Source organism: Ursus arctos, unplaced genomic scaffold (genome assembly GCF_023065955.2).
Source record: "Ursus arctos isolate Adak ecotype North America unplaced genomic scaffold, UrsArc2.0 scaffold_12, whole genome shotgun sequence".
Classification (NCBI taxonomy): Eukaryota; Metazoa; Chordata; class Mammalia; order Carnivora; family Ursidae; genus Ursus; species Ursus arctos.
In genome coordinates this window covers 63,350,333-63,368,849 of record NW_026622786.1, presented here as the reverse complement: position 1 = coordinate 63,368,849, position 18,517 = coordinate 63,350,333, and the positions used below count along the sequence as shown (strand labels likewise).

Below are 18,517 nucleotides of genomic sequence, written 5' to 3'. Positions count from 1 at the left end.
GTCTTTCAGGGAATTGGTCCATTTCATTTAGGTTATCATATTTGTGGGCATGGAGTTAGTTGTTCATAGTATTCTTTTCTTTCTTTTTTTTTTTTTTTCCTTTTCTTAGCCTTTTAATAGTCATGGGATCTAGAGTGATGTCTGCTCTTTCGTTTTTGATGCTAGTAATTTGTCTCCTCTCTTTTGTTTTTTTCAGTTAGCCTGGCTGGAGGCTAACTTTTCTTTAGTTGGTCTGATTATTATTATTTTTTTAAATTTTTATTTCTTTGACAGAGAGTGCACACAGAAGCAGGGGGGGAGAGGGAGTGGGAGAGGGAGAAGCAGGCTCCCCACTGAGCAGGGAGCCTGATGTGGGGCTCCATCCCAGGACCCTGGGATCATGACCTGAGCCGAAGGCAGATGCTTGACCTACTGAGCCACCCAGGTGCCCCAGTTATCCTGATTTTATAGATTTTTTCAAAGAACCAACTTTTGGTTTTGTTGATTTTTTTTTTCTATTGATTTCACATTTTCGATTTCATTGATTTCTGTTCTGATTATTTATTCCTTTTCTTCTGCTTACTTTGGATTTAGTTCTTTTTCTGGTTTCCTAGGTTGGAAACTTAGATGATTAATTTTAGATCTTACTTTTCTAATGTATGTATTCAGAACTATAATTTTCCCTCTAAGCGCTGCTTTCACTTTATCCCACAAATTTTGATAAGTTGTGTCTTCATGTAGTTCAAAATTTAAAATTTGAGATTTCTTTCTTGATCCATATGTTTATTTAGCAGTGTATTGTTTAATTTCCATGTGTTGGGGATTTTCCAGTTATTTTTTTCAAAGAAACCATTGTGGTTTGTTATGTAGAGTGTTTCCAGTCTGGTGCTCGCTTCGGCAGCACATATACTAAAATTGGAACGATATAGAGTGTTTCCAGTCTGGATTTTGCCATTGTTTGACAGTACTATGATTTTTGAATGTTCCTCTGATCCTTGTAATTTCTCTAAATTGGAAGTTAGCTGTAGAGGCTTGATGAGATTCAGGTTTGATGTTTTTGGTAGGGCCCAGTACTTCCTTAAGGGAGTTAATTAACTCTGGTTTTGTAATTTGTTGTTGTTGTTGTTGTTGTTGTTGTTGTTGTTGTTTTTTGCCATTTATTTCCCCCCGAAGGGGGTGCACCATTCCTGGAAGTACTGCAATACCAGGTCGATGCGTGGAGTGGACGGAGCAAGCTCCTATTCCATCTCCTAATTCCAAAAATCCATTTAATATATTGTCCTCGGATAGAGGATGTATCAGATATTAAACTGATAAGAACAGATACTACACTTGATCTTAGTCAAAAGGCCGAGAAGTGATGGATTTGTAATTTTTTAATTTTGGTGGCCATAAATGAGCATTGCCTAGATTCATTAAATCATCAGGGATTTTTATACCTTTGACTTTTAGTATTAATTACTCTTGACCTTTCTGACATAGAGTATTTCCTTTTCCTGTTTTTTTTAAAGATTTTTTTTATTCGTGTGAAAGAGAAAGAGGGCAGAAGCAAGGGGAGCAGCATGCAGAGGGAAAAGCAGACTCCCCACCAAGCAAGGAGCCTGATGCGGGACTCGATCCTGGGACCCTGGGATCATGACCTGAGCCAAAGGCAGACGCTTAACTGGTTGAGCCACCCATGTGTCCTGAGTATTTCATTTTTCTCTTGTTCCCCCCCGCCCATCCCTGGTTACTCTTCCACAATTTCCTTTGTGTGCTCTTGTTTTTCTCTATGTACCTTAAGTGTTTTGCGTTCCTTGAGGTTCCATCTTGGATACCCATCTCACTTTCAACATTCCATAGGTCTTTTTTTTTTTTTTTTTTTGGCTTAGCTACCACTTCTACTCTGATTCCCCAGAGTTCCCAGCACACTACTTTTATTCTAAACTTCAGAACCACAAATCCAGGGTGCATCCTGTGTATACTGTATTTCTTTTCTGGGCTACTCAGTCCTTATATTCTTCTGGTTTTCTTCCTACCTCAGTGGCTGCTGCTGATCTGTCTCCTTATCCAGCTTCCCTTGAAAGGCAGTACAAATTAAGGTTTAAGAGTTCTGGTTCTGGTGTCAGACGGTTTGGGTTTGTACACTGTCATAACTATTAGATATATTTCCTTGGGCCAGTTACTTTAACTTTCCTGTGGTTCAACTCATCTGTAAAACATGAGTAATAATAATTCCTTCCTCATTGGGTTTTATGAGCAGTTAGAGAGTTAATATGTCTAAAATGTTTAGAACATTCAGCAGCTAGTATTTGCTATTATGACTTCTTCCTCATTCTATTGACCTTAAATGTAGATGTTTTCAGTATTTTGTCCTTGCTCCTTCTCTTAGATTCCCATATTATCCATTCCCACAGCTTTAAATACTGTCTCTATGCCAGTTAATTCCAAGTGTTTATCCTTCAGTCTCATAGGTTTAAACTTTATAGAATCTAGAATACCTCAGTTGATCTTTTGGGGAATCCTGAAGGTGGAACAATGACTCAGATCTGTGTAGAGTTGGGATGTGAGGGCTGGACCTTTATACCTCCCAACTCAGTTTTGGATATGGGTCTGCATGGGAAATGGTGTGACCTTGGGTGGGGCAACTCTTTTCAGCTGATGTCCCATAGATAAGGGCTATTAGCTGGTGGTGGTCCCAGCAGCTCTAGTAGTAAGTCCTTTGTTCCTATAAAGAATCTAGGTGTCATATTACAACATCTGCTATACTACCATTTCCCCCCATCTCCAAAATGACTTGACCATCTACCTTGCTGTTCAGTGACTCAGGAGGAGTCCTTTTTCGTTTTTCCTTTTTCTCTCCTTGGTTCTACTGAAACATTTTATACCTTCAAAATATCTATCTCAAGCATTCTTTTTCCTCTTAGCTCCTATCAGCGACACCTTTCTCTTTCCTCTCCCCTGACCTCACAAGTGCCCTCCTTACCTCCACTTTTGCCCCTTGACAACGGCCAGATAGCAAACAGCCCTCTTAACAGATCTGGCCACTTCTCTGTCACCCTTGAAAGGCTTCTCCTTGTACTTAGAATAAAATGTCAATTCTTGGCCCTGGTCTGCAAGATCTGACTTGTCAGATGTGGGTATCCCCTTCATCAGCTGTGCTTTAGCCACATTGGTTTCCCCTCATTTCACAGAAAAAACCATATCAGGACTTTAGCTCTTCCTTCCATTTAGAATGACAGTGACCTTTTATCTTTCACGTCCTTTAGGTCTTAGCTTAAAACAGCACCTCCTCGAACTCCTGCAGAGAGACAGAAGATTCTTATCATCCTTCTTTCCTTACCCCTGTTGTATTATATTCTTGTTTCTTTCCTTTAGAACACTTACTACATTTTTTAAAGTTTGTATTTAAATCCCAGTTATTTAACAAACAGTGTAATACTAGTTTCAGGTGTACAATTTAGTGATTTAGCACTTCATACATCACCCAGTGCTCATCACAAGTGCCCTCCTTAATCCCCATCACCTGTTTATAACCTGTCCCTCCCTGCCTCACCCCCCCATCATCATTTTGTTTTCTGTAGTTAAGACTCTGGTTTTTTTTTTTTTCTTTTCTCTTTCCTTTTCTTTCTTTTGAGAGAGAGAGGGAGCACATTGGGACAGGGAGGGTGGAAGGACAGAGAGAGAGAGAATCCCAAGTATTCTCCCTACCCAGGGTGGAGCCTGCCGTGGGGATTGATCTCTTGCCTGAGATCAGCCAAGACCAAGATCTGGACACTCTACTGACTGAGCCACCCAGATGTCCAAAAGTCATTTTCTTGGCTTGCCTCTCACCTTCTTTTTCCCCTTTGTTTTTTTGTTTTATTTCTTAAATTCCACGAGTGAAATCATATGTATTTGATTTTGGTATTCGTTTTTCTTGTAACTTATTTTGCTTAGCATAATACTCTGTAGCTCCATCTGTGTTATTGCAAATAGTAAGATTTCATTCTTTTTTATGGCTGAGTAATATTCCATTGTGTGCGCAGGTGTGTGTGTGTACATTTATGTATATGTGTATACATACCTCTTCTTCTTTATCCATTTATCAGTCAGTGGACACTTGGGCTATTTCTATAATTTGGCTGTTGTTGATAATGCTGCTATCAGGGTGGTGTATCCCTTTGAATTAGTTTTTGTATTCTTTGGGTAAATACCTGGTAGTGCGATTGCTGGATCATAGTTCTATTTTTAACTCACAATATATTTTTTTCTCACTGTATTTTTAATGTTAGCAGTTTTCTGCTTGTTCAGTGTTCTCCCTCTAGGGTGTAAATAAACTCCGTGTTGGGAGGAGCCATGTTTGTCTTATTCACCATTCTTAGCATTTAGCATAGCTAGCACTTCACATACAGCAATCGCTGGTATTTGTTGGATAAATGTATGAATGAATGTACTGAAATCTTCCTCAAAGTCTGAAGTATAGGGACTTCTTCCTCCTGTCTTGGTAGCATAACCCAACTCAAACTGAGAAGCTGGGAATCAGCTTATGTACCTTTTTTTTTTCTCTGTTCTCACCCAGTCTGTTCAGCCACCATGTTCTGTCAGCCTTAGTTTAAACTTTATCTCGCATTATGAAAAACATTAATAATATCTTGCCCCATCTCACTCCCACCAAACACTGTCCTGATTTCTTTATAATCACATAATTGGTCTTTTTTTTTTCTTTTTTTGTCTTAAGATTTTATTTATTTGAGAGAGAGTGCAAGCAGGGGAAGGGGTGGAGAGAGAGGGAGAAGCAGACTCCTCTGCTGAGCAGAGAGCCTGATGTGGGACTTGACCCTAGGATCCTGGGGTCATGACCTGAGTCAAAGGCAGATGCTTAACCAACTGAGCCACCCAGGTGCCCCGGTCTTTCTAAAAATATAATGACGATTTTTTTCTCCTTCAAAATTGAATTGTCCATAGGATAAAAGTCTAGGTTTCCTAGCTTTGTGTACAGGCCCCATCTGCCTTTTACCTTCCTCTCCACTTTCCTTTCTAGCTTTTACACCACTGTGTTCAGTAGTGTTGATCTACTTAGGGTCTTTTCAAATAATCTGCTGGTTTGTGTTCCTTGTCTATGATATGTTCTTCCACCCTTCATCTTCTTCCCCCACTCCTCAAACTGTTATTTAGTCTTCAAAACTTTTCCCAAAGTTAATCTCATCTATACTAGTTCAATAGCTGTTGCAAATCTCTACTGCACGCAATACACTATTACATTTATTTGCCTGATACGCTTTCCTAGACTGGAACTCCTTCTGGTCACAGGGGTCTGATTACCTTGTGTGCCCATTACTTAACACAGGATCTCACACATAGAAGATGGTTAGTAAATCTTTTCTAAATAAAATCTAGTATAACCCATTTATTTTATAAATGAGGAAAATGAGGCCCAGAGAGGTAAGTGACTTGTCAGAGGCTATTGATTATTTTGGTTAAAAGTAATCATTAGTAGGGGCGCCTGGGTGGCTCAGTTGTTAAGCGTCTGCCTTTGGCTCAGGTCATGATCCCAGGGTCCTGGAATCAAGCCAGGCATCAGGCTCCCTGCTCTGCTGGGAGCCTGCTTCCTCTCCCACTCCCCCTGCTTGTGTTCCCTCTCTCGCTGGCAGTCTCTCTCTGTCAAAGAAGTAAATTAAAAAAAAAAATCTTAAAAAAAAAAAAAGTAATCATTAGTGGTGTTATTTGTGTATTATATATCCTGTACTTATTTACCTATTTTTTTCTTTTCTTTTTTTTTTTTGTGAACAAGGTTACTATGGATAAAACTATGGTTTGATTCCTGATTCTGCCATGTATTTTGACTTTGAGCAAGTTACTTAACCTCTTTAAGCTCCAGTTTCCTCTGTTATGATAGTAATAATAGTATTACAATATTATTAAAGTATTATAAAGAATAAATAATCTGAGTAAAGGGTTTAGAACAATGCTTGGCACAGAGTAAGCAGTAAATATAGTCACTGTTATTATTAGCATCTGTCATTGTTCATCGGCCACAATGCCTCCTGGAAAAGGCATGAAATTTAGTTGTCTTATAAGCTGGTTTTGGTTCTCTTATAGGCAAGCTGACTGATAGAACAGCAAGCATTTTCCAAGGCAACCAAATGAAACTGAAGCTGGTCAATATTCAAAAAGCTAAAATCTCGGCAGCTGCATTCACAAAAGCCTTCTGCCATCACAAAGTCATCGAGCTAGATGCTACTGCAGTGCACACTGACCTCCCAATTCCAGACATCGTACATGCACTCTGCAGCAGTAGCTGGATCCAGCAAAACCTTCGGTGTCTCCTGTTGGACTCAGCAAGCATCCCTCGAGATTCAAGACTGCTATTCTTTGGTCAGCTCACTGGTCTTCGCATTTTAAGTGTTTTCAATGTTTGTTTTCATAGTGAAGACCTGGCTAATGTTTCTCAATTACCAAAACTGGAAAGCTTGGATATCTCCAATACTCTGGTCACTAACATTTCTGCACTGCTTACCTGTAAGGATCGACTCAAATCTCTGACAATGCACTATCTGAAATGTCTGACTATGACCAAACCACAAATTCTTGCAGTTATTAGAGAACTTAAATGTCTGCTTCACCTTGATATTTCTGATCACAGGCAACTCAAATCAGATTTAGCTTTTCATTTGCTGCAGCAAAAGGATATTCTGCCCCATGTTGTGTCACTGGATATTTCGGGGGGCAGCTGCATCACCGATGGAGCTGTAGAACTGTTTATACGGCAGCGGCCCGCAATGCAATTTGTGGGACTGTTGGCTACGGATGCTGGTTACTCTGACTTCTTTACTGCAAAGCAAGGCTTGAGGGTTTGTTTTTTTATTTGAAATAAGTTTGATTCCTTTGTTAAGAACGTTATTAGGCTTTTGTTGTACATAAGAATATACAGTAGGTATTAGGGTTACAGAGACAGAGAAAAAAAATCCTTAAGGAGCTTAACAGTAATTACTGTGTAGCTACCACGTGGTGGGTTCTGGAATTACGACCTTAAAACAAGGTATGGTCCTGGCCTCCAGGTCTTGTAGTCTAGTTTGTTATGGTAGGTATAGCCATTTATACATTTCCTCCTATGTACCAGGTGCCACGTTGTGCATGTTGTTTTCCTCTTTATTCCTCCCATTTTACAGATGAGGAAGTGGAAGCTCAGAGGTTAAGCTAATCCTCTAACTGCATATTAAGTGGTAGAGCTAGGATGTGTGTCCAAGTCTTTGTGACTAAATGTTTACCTTTATTTAATAGCTAAATATAATTAGTAAGGCAGGTGATCAACATTTTTGGTGAAGGTATGAAAGAAAACAGTTTTGGAAAGGGTCTTAAGAGAAAAAGTTTTGACAGGGCTCCTGGATAGCTCAGTCAGTTAGGTGTCCAACTCTTGATTTCCACTAATGTCGTGATCTCACAGTTGTGGGATTGAGCCCTGTGTCAGGCTCCATGCTTAGCGGGGAGTCTGTTTTGAGATTCTGTCTTTTCCTCTTCTTCTGCCTCTCCCCCTGCTGGCATGCATACTCGTGCTCATTCTCTCTCTCTCTCTCTCAAATAAATAATCCTTTAAAAAAAAAAAAAAAAGAAAAAGGTTTTGAACATTGCCAGAATAAGTTTTTGGCCAGTCATGGGGCTATTTTTTTTTAAATTTTTTAAAATGTGGAACACTTAACAAATTTGCATATTAGCCTTGCATAGGGACCATGCTGATCTTCTCTGTATTGTTCCAGTTTTAGTATATGCACTTGCTGAAGCAAGCCCTCGTGCTATTTTTAAAACAGCATATATTTAAATATTTATGTTTCAGAATACTTCTTTTTTAAAACAGTGGTTCTCTACCTTATTTGTACATTGTAATCACTTTGGAAGTTTTGAAATGTACTGATGCCTGTGTCTGATCTAGATATTCTGATTTAATTGGTCTGGGACTTGGCAGGGACATCAAAATTTTGAAAGTTCCCAGGTAATTCTAATGTGCAGCCAAGGTTCAGAACCACTGCTTTAAAATGCTTTATAATTACACCATATGTAATTCCTTTTAGGGTGAGAGAGTAAAATAATTTACAGTCATTAGTTGTATTCATTCATTCATTCATTCACTTGCTTACTGTGCCCAGCATGGGGCTTGAACTCTCAACCCAAAGATCAAGAGTCACATGTTCCATCGACTGAGCCAGCTGGGTGCCCCAGTTGTTTTCACATTTTTATTTCCTACCCCCCCCCCCCGACAAAAGCTCTCACATAATTACTGAACCAGCCTACCAGTGCAGAAGCATAGTGACAGAAAAATCATTTCCCCAATAAAACATGTCTGTTGTTAAGGTAGTAGTGATGTTTACAGAGTGATAGGATATGAGCTGGTAACCTTCATGCAGCGTAAATATGTGTGCCATCTCATGTGCTATCTCTTGTAGACCCAGCTTGATTGTTCTTCAGTGCCGCTTCTTAGAGTTGTACTGGATTTTATAACCAGTTTTCATCCGAATCCACTGGGGAATGGGACGCTTCTGCTTTTGTTTCTTGGCCAGCAATTGCTTGATTCTGAAGTCTTGTCAGAAGACATGGCAAAGGACAGTCAACTGCACATACCATGATGGTGGAGAAAAGGAGAGAGCTATTTTCATTCTTTTGATTTGAAAATAGCAATTATATTTTGAATTTCTTTTATATTATTAAATAATATTTATTTATTTTAGAGAGAGAGCACGCAAATGGGGGAGGGGCAGAGGGAGAGAATATCCAGGCAGACTCCCATTGAGTGCAGAGTGCTACACAGGGCTCAGTCTCATGACCCATGAGATCACGACCTGAGCTGAAATCAAGAGTCTGACGCTCAACCAATTGAGCCACCCAGGCGCCCCTGAAGTCCTTTTAATTTTCTGGCATGTCTAATGAAGCTGGAAGCCATCAGTTACATCATTAGGTTTGAAATAGAGATAAATAATAATGTGAACTTTCAGATTAAATATGTAGAGAATTGTTTACCAGGAATGTATACCTAGGCCTGTTTCAGATTAATAGCATTTAGTGTCACAGTGATCAAAAGACTAGCAATCAGGGGGAAAAATTTTTTTTTAGCGCATAAACTCTCGATATGCAATAATATGGGACAAATGCTGGAATATTCTATAGACGGATTATACATGTAGTTAAGATACTGTCAAAGTGGGTACACCGAAAGAAAATGGGAAGCTGGGGCGCCTGGGTGGCACAGCGGTTAAGCATCTGCCTTCGGCTCAGGGCGTGATCCTGGCGTTATGGGATCGAGCCCCACATCAGGCTCCTCTGCTGTGAGCCTGCTTCTTCCTCTCCCACTCCTCCTGCTTGTGTTCCCTCTCTTGCTGGCTGTCTCTATCTCTGTCAAATAAATAAATAAAATCTTAAAAAAAAAAAAAGAAAAAGAAAATGGGAAGCTGTGTTTCAGTAAACTTATCTGGTATACATATTAGTTTAGTTTATTTTGAAAATTTAAAATTATGCATTATATACGGTGTTAGATATTGTTGGGATGGAGAGGAAAGACCACAGTTCTCCCACTACTAAGAAACAAAAGATCTTAAGCCAGCCTTATGTGGAGTGTAAGGTGTGGCAAATATAAAAGGTATGTTTCAGGAAACCTTTTATTTAATGGAAATACATGTTTCAGATGAGATGCAAAATATACTAAGTATCTCTTAGTTGTTTGGGTTGATCAAAAATTTGTTTACTTTTAGCATGGATAAAATTAAATGTCAGCAAAGACCTTCAAAGACAACAAATATTTATTGCATTTCAAATTAGAATGGGCAACATGTACTTGATTCCTTTAAAATAGGCAGAAAGCGGGGGGCCCTTGGCTGGGTTAGTTGGTAGAGCATACAGCTCTTGATCTCAGGGTCATGAGTTCAAGCCGCATGTTGAGCGTGGAACCTACTTAAAAAAATAAAAATAAAAAATAAAATAGAAAGGACACCCGACATTAGTATTAAAAGCCACACAACATCTTCGTTTGGGAGGAAATCCTTGTTGATCCATTGGTGGGGTGTGGCAAGAATCCCTTCTGAAGATTGTTTTGTAATGGCATCTGCAGGAAGCCAAGGAGAAGAGAGGGTGAGGCAAGAGCTATCAGGTCTTCTCCTTGGTCTTGCTGTGGCTTATCCTTTGTTCCTTTTTAGGTCTTACATCTGGATGATCATAAATCTTTTAAAAATTTTAGAATATATCCCTTAGGGGGCGTCTGGGTGGCACAGCGGTTAAGCGTCTGCCTTCGGCTCAGGGCGTGATCCCGGCGTTATGGGATCAAGCCCTACATCAGGCTCCTCCGCTGGGAGCCTGCTTCTTCCTCTCCCACTCCCCCTGCTTGTGTTCCCTCTCTCGCTGGCTATCTCTATCTCTGTCAAATAAATAAATAAAATCTTTAAAAAAAAAAAAAAAAAAGAATATATCCCTTAGGTTCTTAATATGTAAGTCCTTGGGCAATTAATCTATGTATAGTGCTTAAAAATTGTTTTGAAATAATTTTTAACTTGTGGGTCACTAATTCTAAACATTTGCTACATTTGTTTTTTATCATATCCTCTTTCTACACATAATTTTTTTCTGAACCATTCGAGTAGGTTACATATATCATGCCCCTCTAGCCCTTAATGCTTGATTCTGTATTTCCTAAGAGCAGTGATATTCTTCTTAATGGCTACCGTGCAGTTAACCAAATTTGGGGAAATTTAACATCAATGCAGTACTGTACATAATCTCTGTACGTATTTACAATGTTGATTATCCCAATAATGCCCTCTGTAAAATATTTTTCCATTTAGTCCAGGGTCATTTTTGCATTCATTTGTCATGTTCCTTTGTAATGTAATCTGAAAGAGTTCCTTAGTCCTTCCTGTCCTTCGTGTCACATTGATATTTTTGAAGAATACAGACTAGTTTTGTTGACTTTTTAAAAAATCTCCTACCTGTTTTTTAAAATTTGTTGAGTCCTAATTTGTGGTCTGACATATGGTCTATCCTGGAAAAGTCCCATGTGCACTTGAAAGAATGTGAATGCTGGTGGTGTTGGGTAGAGTGTTTTGCACTTTTAGATCTAGTTGGTTTATTGTGGTAAGTCCTCTGTTCCCCCCCCCCTTTTTTTTTTTCAGATTTTATTTATTTATTCAACAGAGATAGAGACAGCCAGCTAGAGAGGGAACACAAGCAGGGGGAGTGGGAGAGGAAGAAGCAGGCTCATAGTGGAGGAGCCCGATGTGGGGCTCGATCCCATTACGCCGGGATCACGCCCTGAGCCGAAGGCAGATGCTTAACCGCTGTGCCACCCAGGTGCCCCAGTCCTCTGTTTCCTTATTTCTGTCTGATTGTTCTATTCATTATTGAGTGGGTTGTTGAAGTCTCCATTATTGTAGAAATATCTATTTCTCCTTTTAATTCTGTCTGTTTTTGTGTCATGTTTTGATGGTCTGTCATTAAATACATAAATGTTTATGCTTATTATATCTAATTGGGGTACTGAACCTTTTATTAATATATAATGTCTGGCTTTGTCTCTTGTAACCTCTTTTGATTTAAAGTCTACTTTGTCTGATAGTAGTATAGTCACCCCTTGCCTGCTCTCTTTTGGTTATATTTGCGTGGAATATTGTTTTCCATTCTTCCATTTTCCATCTAGCTGTGTCTTTGGATCTAAAGTGAGTCTTTTATAGACAGTTTATAGTTGGATCATGTGTTTTTTATTCATTCTTCCAATCTTTATCTTTTGATTATAGCATTTAATCCATCTACATTGAAAGTGGTGATCAGGAGGGACTTATGTCATTTTGCTCTTTGGTTTCTATATGTTGTGTAGCTTTTTTGTTCCTCATTTCCTCTATTACTGTTTTCTTTTTTGCTCAGCTGATTTTTTAAATTTTCTGAGAATGAGTTTTCTTTTTTCTTTTTTTCAAGATTTTATTTGAGAGTGAGAGAGAGCGAAAGCAGGGAGAGGGGCACAGGGTGAGGGAGAAGCAGACTCCCCACTGAGCAGGGAACCTGACATGGGACCTCCATCCCAGGACTCTGAGATCGTGGCCTGAGCCAAAGGCAGACGCTTAACCTGCTGAGCCACACAGGTGCCCCAGCTGATTTTTTTTATATCGAAATGTTTAAACTCCTTTCTCATTTCCTTTTGTATATATTCTATAACTATTTTCTTTATGGTTACCATGGAGATCACATTTAATATTCTAAAGTTAAAATACTCTAATTTGAATTTACACCAGCCTCACTTCAATAACAAAAAAACTGCTAATTTACATTTCCATCCCCAACCCTTTTAATCAATGATGTCCCCAAATTACATCGTTATATACTGTCTGTCCCAAAGTATAAAATAATTCTTTTTAATCCATTTGCCTATTAAATTATATAGAAAACAAGGGCACCTGGGTGGCTTAGCCAGTTAAGCGCCTGCCTTTGACTCAGGTCATGAACTCAGGGTCCTGGGATTGAGTCCTGTGTTGAGCTCTTTGCTCATTTGGAGAGTCTGCTTCTCCCTCTCCCTCTGCCCCTCCCTCCTGCTCATTCTCTCTCTGTCTCTCAAATCTATAATTATGTAGAAAACAAAATTTGCAGTTAGAAACCAAAGTTATAATAGATTTTAGAGTAATATTTTTTAGAAAATGTATTAGTTCCTTAAATCCTGTAGAAAACAAAAAGTAGAGCTACAGACCAGTTTTTGTTTTTTGTTTGTTTAAATAATTTGTACGCCCAACATGGGGCTTCAACCCACGACCCTGAGATCCAGAGTCGCATGCTATACCCACTGAGCCAGCCAGGGTCTCCTATAAACCAGCTTTAATATATCACTAGCTTTTTAAATTGCCCTGTATTTGCCTTTTTTTGAGATCTTTATTACTTCCTATAGTTTCTTCTTATTGTCTAGTGCTACTTTATTTTGCCCTGCAAGTTTCCGTTGAGCATTTCTTACAGGGCAGGTCTAGTGGTAATGAACTTCTCCAGCTTTTGTTTATCTGGGAATGTCTTGATTTCTCCCTCACATTTGGGGGACAGTTTTGCTGGATAAAGGATTCTTGGTTGACAGGGTTGTTTTGGTTTTTTGTTTTTGTTTTTGTTTTTTTTCTTTCTTTTATCAATTTGAACATCCTGGCCCATGGTCTTAAAGTTTCTGATGAGAAATCTGCAGGTAATCTTATCAAGCATCCATTGTGTGTGATTTGCTCCTCTCTTGATGTTTCCAAGATTTTCTGTGTCTTCAGCCTTCAAAAATTTGATTATAATGTGTCTTGGTGTGAGTCTTCTTGAGTTCATCTTTATTTTTTTTTTAATTTTTTTTTAAAGATTTTATTTATTTATTTGACAGAGAGACAGCCAGCGAGAGAGGGAACACAGGCAGGGGGAGTGGGAGAGGAAGAAGCAGGCTCCCAGCAGAGGAGCCTGATGTGGGGCTCGATCCCAGAACGCCAGGATCACGCCCCGAGCCAAAGGCAGATGCTTAACGACTGAGCCACCCACGCGCCCCTTGAGTTCATCTTGGAGTTCCTAGGATGTTCATATTCATGTCTTTCACCAAATTTGGAAAGTGTTCAGCCATGTTTTCTTCAAATAGTCTGTCTCTTCTGGGACTCCCGCAATGTGTAGTTTGGTCTGCTTGTTGGTATTTCATAGGCTCCTGAAGTTCTATTCACTTTTTTTAGGTCTTTTTCCCTTCTGTTCCTCTGACTCAATAATTTCCATGGTCCTGTCTTCAAGTTGGTTGATTCTTCTGCCCGCTCAAATATGCCTTTGAATCCCTCTAGTGAATTTTGCATTTCAGTTATTGTACTTTTCAGAATTTCTTTTTCTTTTCTATGTTTTCTATCTCTGTTGGTTTTTCTCTTTTGTTCATACATCATATCCTTGATTTTATCTATATCTTCCTTTAGTTCTTTGAACATTTTCAAGAACCAGTATCTAGAAGTCTTTCCTGATAAATCTGTGATCAGGTTTTTTTTTTGACAGGGACAGTTGCTGTTGATTTCTTTTTCTTTTGAATGAGCCATACCTTCCTATTTCTTTGCACGCCTTGTGATTTTTTTTCTTGTTGAAAACTGGACATTTGAAACTACTACATGGTAACTCTAGAAATCAGATTGTTTCCTTTCCCTAGGGTTTGCTGTTTTGTTACTATTTTTGTTTTGTTTTGTTTTTTGATCTGTGCCAGATATATAAATTTTAAGGTCTTTTTAGGTCTTTCTGAGCCTTTTCTTGGATATATGCAGTCACTTTGGAATTTTCTCTGTACCTGCATTTGGGTTTTGTTTGTTTTTTAAGATTTTATTCATTTATTTGAGATAGAGAGAACACAGAGCATGAGCTGGGGGAGGGCCAGGGGTAGAGGGAGAAGCAGACTCCCGGCTGAGGGATCCTAATGCAAGGCCTGATCCCAGGACCCTGGGATCATGGCCTGAGCCCAAGGCAGACACCCAACCAACTGAGCCACCCAGGCACCCCCTATTTTTTGTTTGTTTTTCTTTTTTAAGATTGTATGTATTTGAGAGAGCACAAGCAGAGGAAGAGGGACAAGCAGACTCCCCACTGAATGAAGAGCCTGATGCAGGACTCGATCCCAGGACCCTGAGATCATGACCTGAACTGAAGTCAGACACTTAACCGACTAAGCCACCCAGGCACCCCCTATATAATAGTTTCAAATATTAGTTTGTTTTCCCCTCAGGAACTTCAGGTATATGCATAATGGATCTTTGTCTTTTTTCCATATCAACACTCAATCTTAGAGCCTTTGTACTTTTCTTTTTAAAAAATTTTGTTTTCTTGCATTTCTTCTCCTTACTAAATTTTTATTCAAATCTATCCTTCCTTGGGTACCTTTTAACTTAGTTCTTATATTTGATATACTTTTGTCTTCTCCTTTCCTTTTTAATCAATTGTTTCATTTTTTTGTTGAAGGTATTTTTTCACATCCCAAAATGCTTATTGGGAATATTTAATTCAGTTTAAAGTGCCATGTTAAAATTTTCTTCTGATTTGTTGAGTTTTGTTTTTGTTTTTGTTTTCGTTTTTAAAATAAGCTCCAGGGGCACCTGGGTGGCTCAGTCGTTGGGCATCTGCCTTTGGCTCAGGTCATGATCCCAGGGTCGTGGAATCGAGCCCCACGTCAGGCTCCCTGCTCAGCGGGAAGCCTGCTTCTCACTCTCCCACTCCCCCTGCTTGTGTTCCCTCTCTCACTGTCTCTTTCCCCATCAAATAAATAAATAAAATCTTTAAAATAAAATAAAATAAAATAAGCTCCACACCCAGCATGGGCCCCAACACAAGGCTTGAACTCATGACCCCAAGATCAAGACCTGGGCTGATACCAAAAGTTGGATGCTTAACTGAGCCACCCATGTGCCCCTGTTGGTTTATAGGAAGAACTTTTCTCAGCTGAAATGTGTGATTTGCTGCTTAAATATTTCTTATAATAGCCTTATATAGAGTTGGTTTGAATTTTTAATTTTTTGTTATTTAATTGACATAGTTCCTAATTCAGAAGCATTGTCCATTAGTTATGTCAGTTAGGGATGTGAGGTTTCTTCAGTGAAGATGTTACAGGTCATGGTAGAGAGGGGAGTGTTTTTCTTTTCATTTTTGCAAGATTCTGAGTTTCTCCCTTTATTTTCTTTTTTTCCCTTCACTCTCTAGGAATGCTGAAAATTGGGTTATATCTAGTTTTATTTGCATTCCTTGTTAATTTTCTGTTTTGGATGGGGGGGGTACCATTTTCATCCAGACCCAAAATCTGTATAGATTTTTTAAAACTATTAACTGAGGGATAGCAAGGAAGAATTATGTTAACATTTAGTAAATAATAATATTACAAAAAAGTTAGTTCCCTTTTTCATTTTAGTTGTTTTATGTGGCCTTTTACCTTTCTCTTAATGTCTAATTTATCCTATATGAGTATTTAGAAGATATGCAATCATGGTTATTGATTGTTTAAAAATTTGTATGCTACCCATTGTTCAGTTGAAGTCTTAACTGTAATATGGTTGTAGGGAGATGATATTTTAGTTTGGCTCCACCTCTTAATTGGTTTGTTACATTTAGCACCATACTTCATCTCTCTGGCCCCATTGTAAAAATGAGGTTGAGGAGAACATTTACCTATTAGACTTAGGATTCAAAACAACTTTGTAAAGCACCTGGAACATTTAATTGAACACCTGTCATTGTTTCAAGCACTCAAAGCCCCTAAAAGCCTGAACTGTGAAACCTATTGGTAACATCTTTGTTTTTCAGGTTGCTGGAGGAGCCAATATGAGCCAGATTTCAGAAGCACTGAGCCGATACAGGAATAGGTCATGTTTTATGAAGGAAGCTCTCTACAGGCTCTTCACAGAGACATTTTCAATGCAGGTAACCATGCCTGCTATTTTAAAGGTAACTACACTGCAGAAAGGTAGTTTTTGTTACTACTTTTTACTTAGTTCAATTAAAGCTGTTCGCCAAACACACTGAGTACAGTAACTTATATGCCTTATTCTGTAGTGAGCCAAGGTACCCTCATGGAGAAAGGAAAACAGTGTTAGGCTTAGTTAACTGCCAGATCATCTCTCATTTTGAGCATCTAAATTAGTTCAAGTCATCTAGTGTTTTGATTTAGTCTGAGAAGGAGATATAGGACATTTGTATTATTTTGCCTAAAATAGGAGATCTTAATCTATAAACATGTATTCACTTTGCCCTAAATGTTGTTTCTTATTTATTCATTTGTTTACTCTTCAAAAACTAACATCTGGTTTTCTAAAAGAAAACAACAGTGTCTCCAACAAGAACAGAGCAAAATACAGTAATTGAAGGTGCCAAACCTACCATTTAAAGTGTTTTGTGAATAAAGTAAAGTTAACCAGTATTGATAGGGCCACACTTTGCTTTGGTTTATAGAAGAATGAATTTATTTTAAATGTTATTGGAAGTATTAAGTGGTTTGGGAAAGAAAAGTACATTTATTGAAAGTGAAATGTAACATGAAAATGAAGACTTGAAGTCACTTTATTTTTATTAGTATTTGTAATTATAGTTCCTTAAAAAAAAATGGGTATTTCTGCACTGTGGAAGGTAAGATTTGTTTGTAACTTAAAAGTAGTGCTGTATAAAGTGAGAAAAGCTCTAGACCTTTGTTTCCCATTTGTAATGAGGAGATTGAATTAGATATTCTTAAAATCCTTTTCATATCTAAGATTCTGTGATTTTTGAAAATCATGTTTTATGGGGTTTTTAAAAAATTATTTCTACATATTTAACTTGGATGATGGCAATCCAGTGAAATCCTAGGAACAATTTAGCAATATAGAAAAAAGTCATTTTCCGTAGTGGAAATGTGTCGCAGGTCTGTCTCTGGGCTCTATTACTTCATGCAGCTGCCAGAGTGAGGAGCTCTGGTCTCTTAAAATCACGGTTCATGCCAGTATCAGCAGACTGGTTTCTGAAGTAGATAGAGATAGAACAGATTGCACTGTCCCTGAATGTTAGTGCAGGTGTGGCCTAAGCTTAGTACAACACCTTCATGTTACATTTGTGTTGTAGGTCTTCCACAGTCTGTCTTCTGATGACCTTTCTAATGTTTGCAGATTTCAGATTCTTCCAAATTCTGTTAAATTCAAATTTTTTCTTCCTCTGTTGGTGGATTCATCCCACCCTTTTGTCTGTTTTGTGTATTTCCTTATCACATTTCCATTCCTTAGGAATCCTCTTTTCATTCCATCCTTATCTCCACGTCCTTCTGTCCAAATCTTACCTGAGACCTTGTCTGAATGTGCTGTCTGAATGAAGAATCCTGATCCATTGCAGAAATGAATGCTCCCTCCACAACTACCTTAGGTAGCACTTTATATATACGTTTATAGTGCTTTTTTTTTTTTTCCAGTTTCATGCTTTGATATCCCTCACAATGTTATTTGTTTACATACCGTATTTTTCTCACAAGGCTTTATGCTAAGGAATAAGGTGTGAGTAATTCATGTTTGTGTCCTGTAGTGCTTATCACAATGCCTTGTATGGAGTGAGGTTCAGTAAATGATTATTAATCATGGAGGAGCTGGAAGTCCAGAGAAGGAAAGTGACTTGCCTAAAGTCACACATTTCATTAATGGCTTCATTTGGATGAGAAGGTATTGCTGTTGTCCTAAAAAATAAATGCTTAGAATAGAAAAAAATCTGTTACTTTCTGTACCAATGAGCAAATATTTTTGCCAACTAACACAAAAACAAGACAGTATAAAAAAATGCTCATGTTGTTATATGCCACTAAAAACAAGTTCATCTTCAGCTTGTGGCTGTAGGAATGAGGAATCATCCATTGGATTTGCCAGTGCAGTTCACAGCCAGTGCTTGCGCCCTCAACTTAACACGCCAGGGCCTGGCCAGGGGAATGCCTGTTCGTCTGTTGTCAGAGGTCACCTGTCTGCTTTTCAAGGCTCTGAAAAATTTCCCCCATTACCAGCAGGTAATTTGAATTGAATACTTGACTGCTTCTTACTTTAGGACAAATAACATGAAAAAAATTACTAGTACTAGTTAGTATTAGCTATTATTAGTA

The 18,517-nt window shown here is 38.5% G+C and overlaps 1 protein-coding gene and 2 non-coding genes across 3 annotated transcripts in view; 1 reads left to right on the top strand and 2 right to left on the bottom strand.

Moving 5' to 3' along the window:
- Positions 1-18,517, top strand: part of ZYG11A (zyg-11 family member A, cell cycle regulator) — a 75,301-nt gene that overhangs the window by 27,637 nt on the left and 29,147 nt on the right. Inside the window, exons 3-5 of the mRNA XM_026498075.4 lie at positions 6,040-6,791; positions 16,219-16,359; positions 18,248-18,424. Of these exons, the coding sequence (XP_026353860.2) occupies positions 6,040-6,791; positions 16,219-16,359; positions 18,248-18,424 (1,070 nt within the window). The remainder of the gene's footprint in view (positions 1-6,039; positions 6,792-16,218; positions 16,360-18,247; positions 18,425-18,517) is intronic.
- On the bottom strand, positions 1,151-1,341 carry LOC113254880 (U2 spliceosomal RNA). Its single transcript, XR_003315998.1, has one exon. It is a non-coding gene; the product is annotated as a U2 spliceosomal RNA (small nuclear RNA).
- On the bottom strand, positions 7,618-7,723 carry LOC113254859 (U6 spliceosomal RNA). Its single transcript, XR_003315982.1, has one exon. It is a non-coding gene; the product is annotated as a U6 spliceosomal RNA (small nuclear RNA).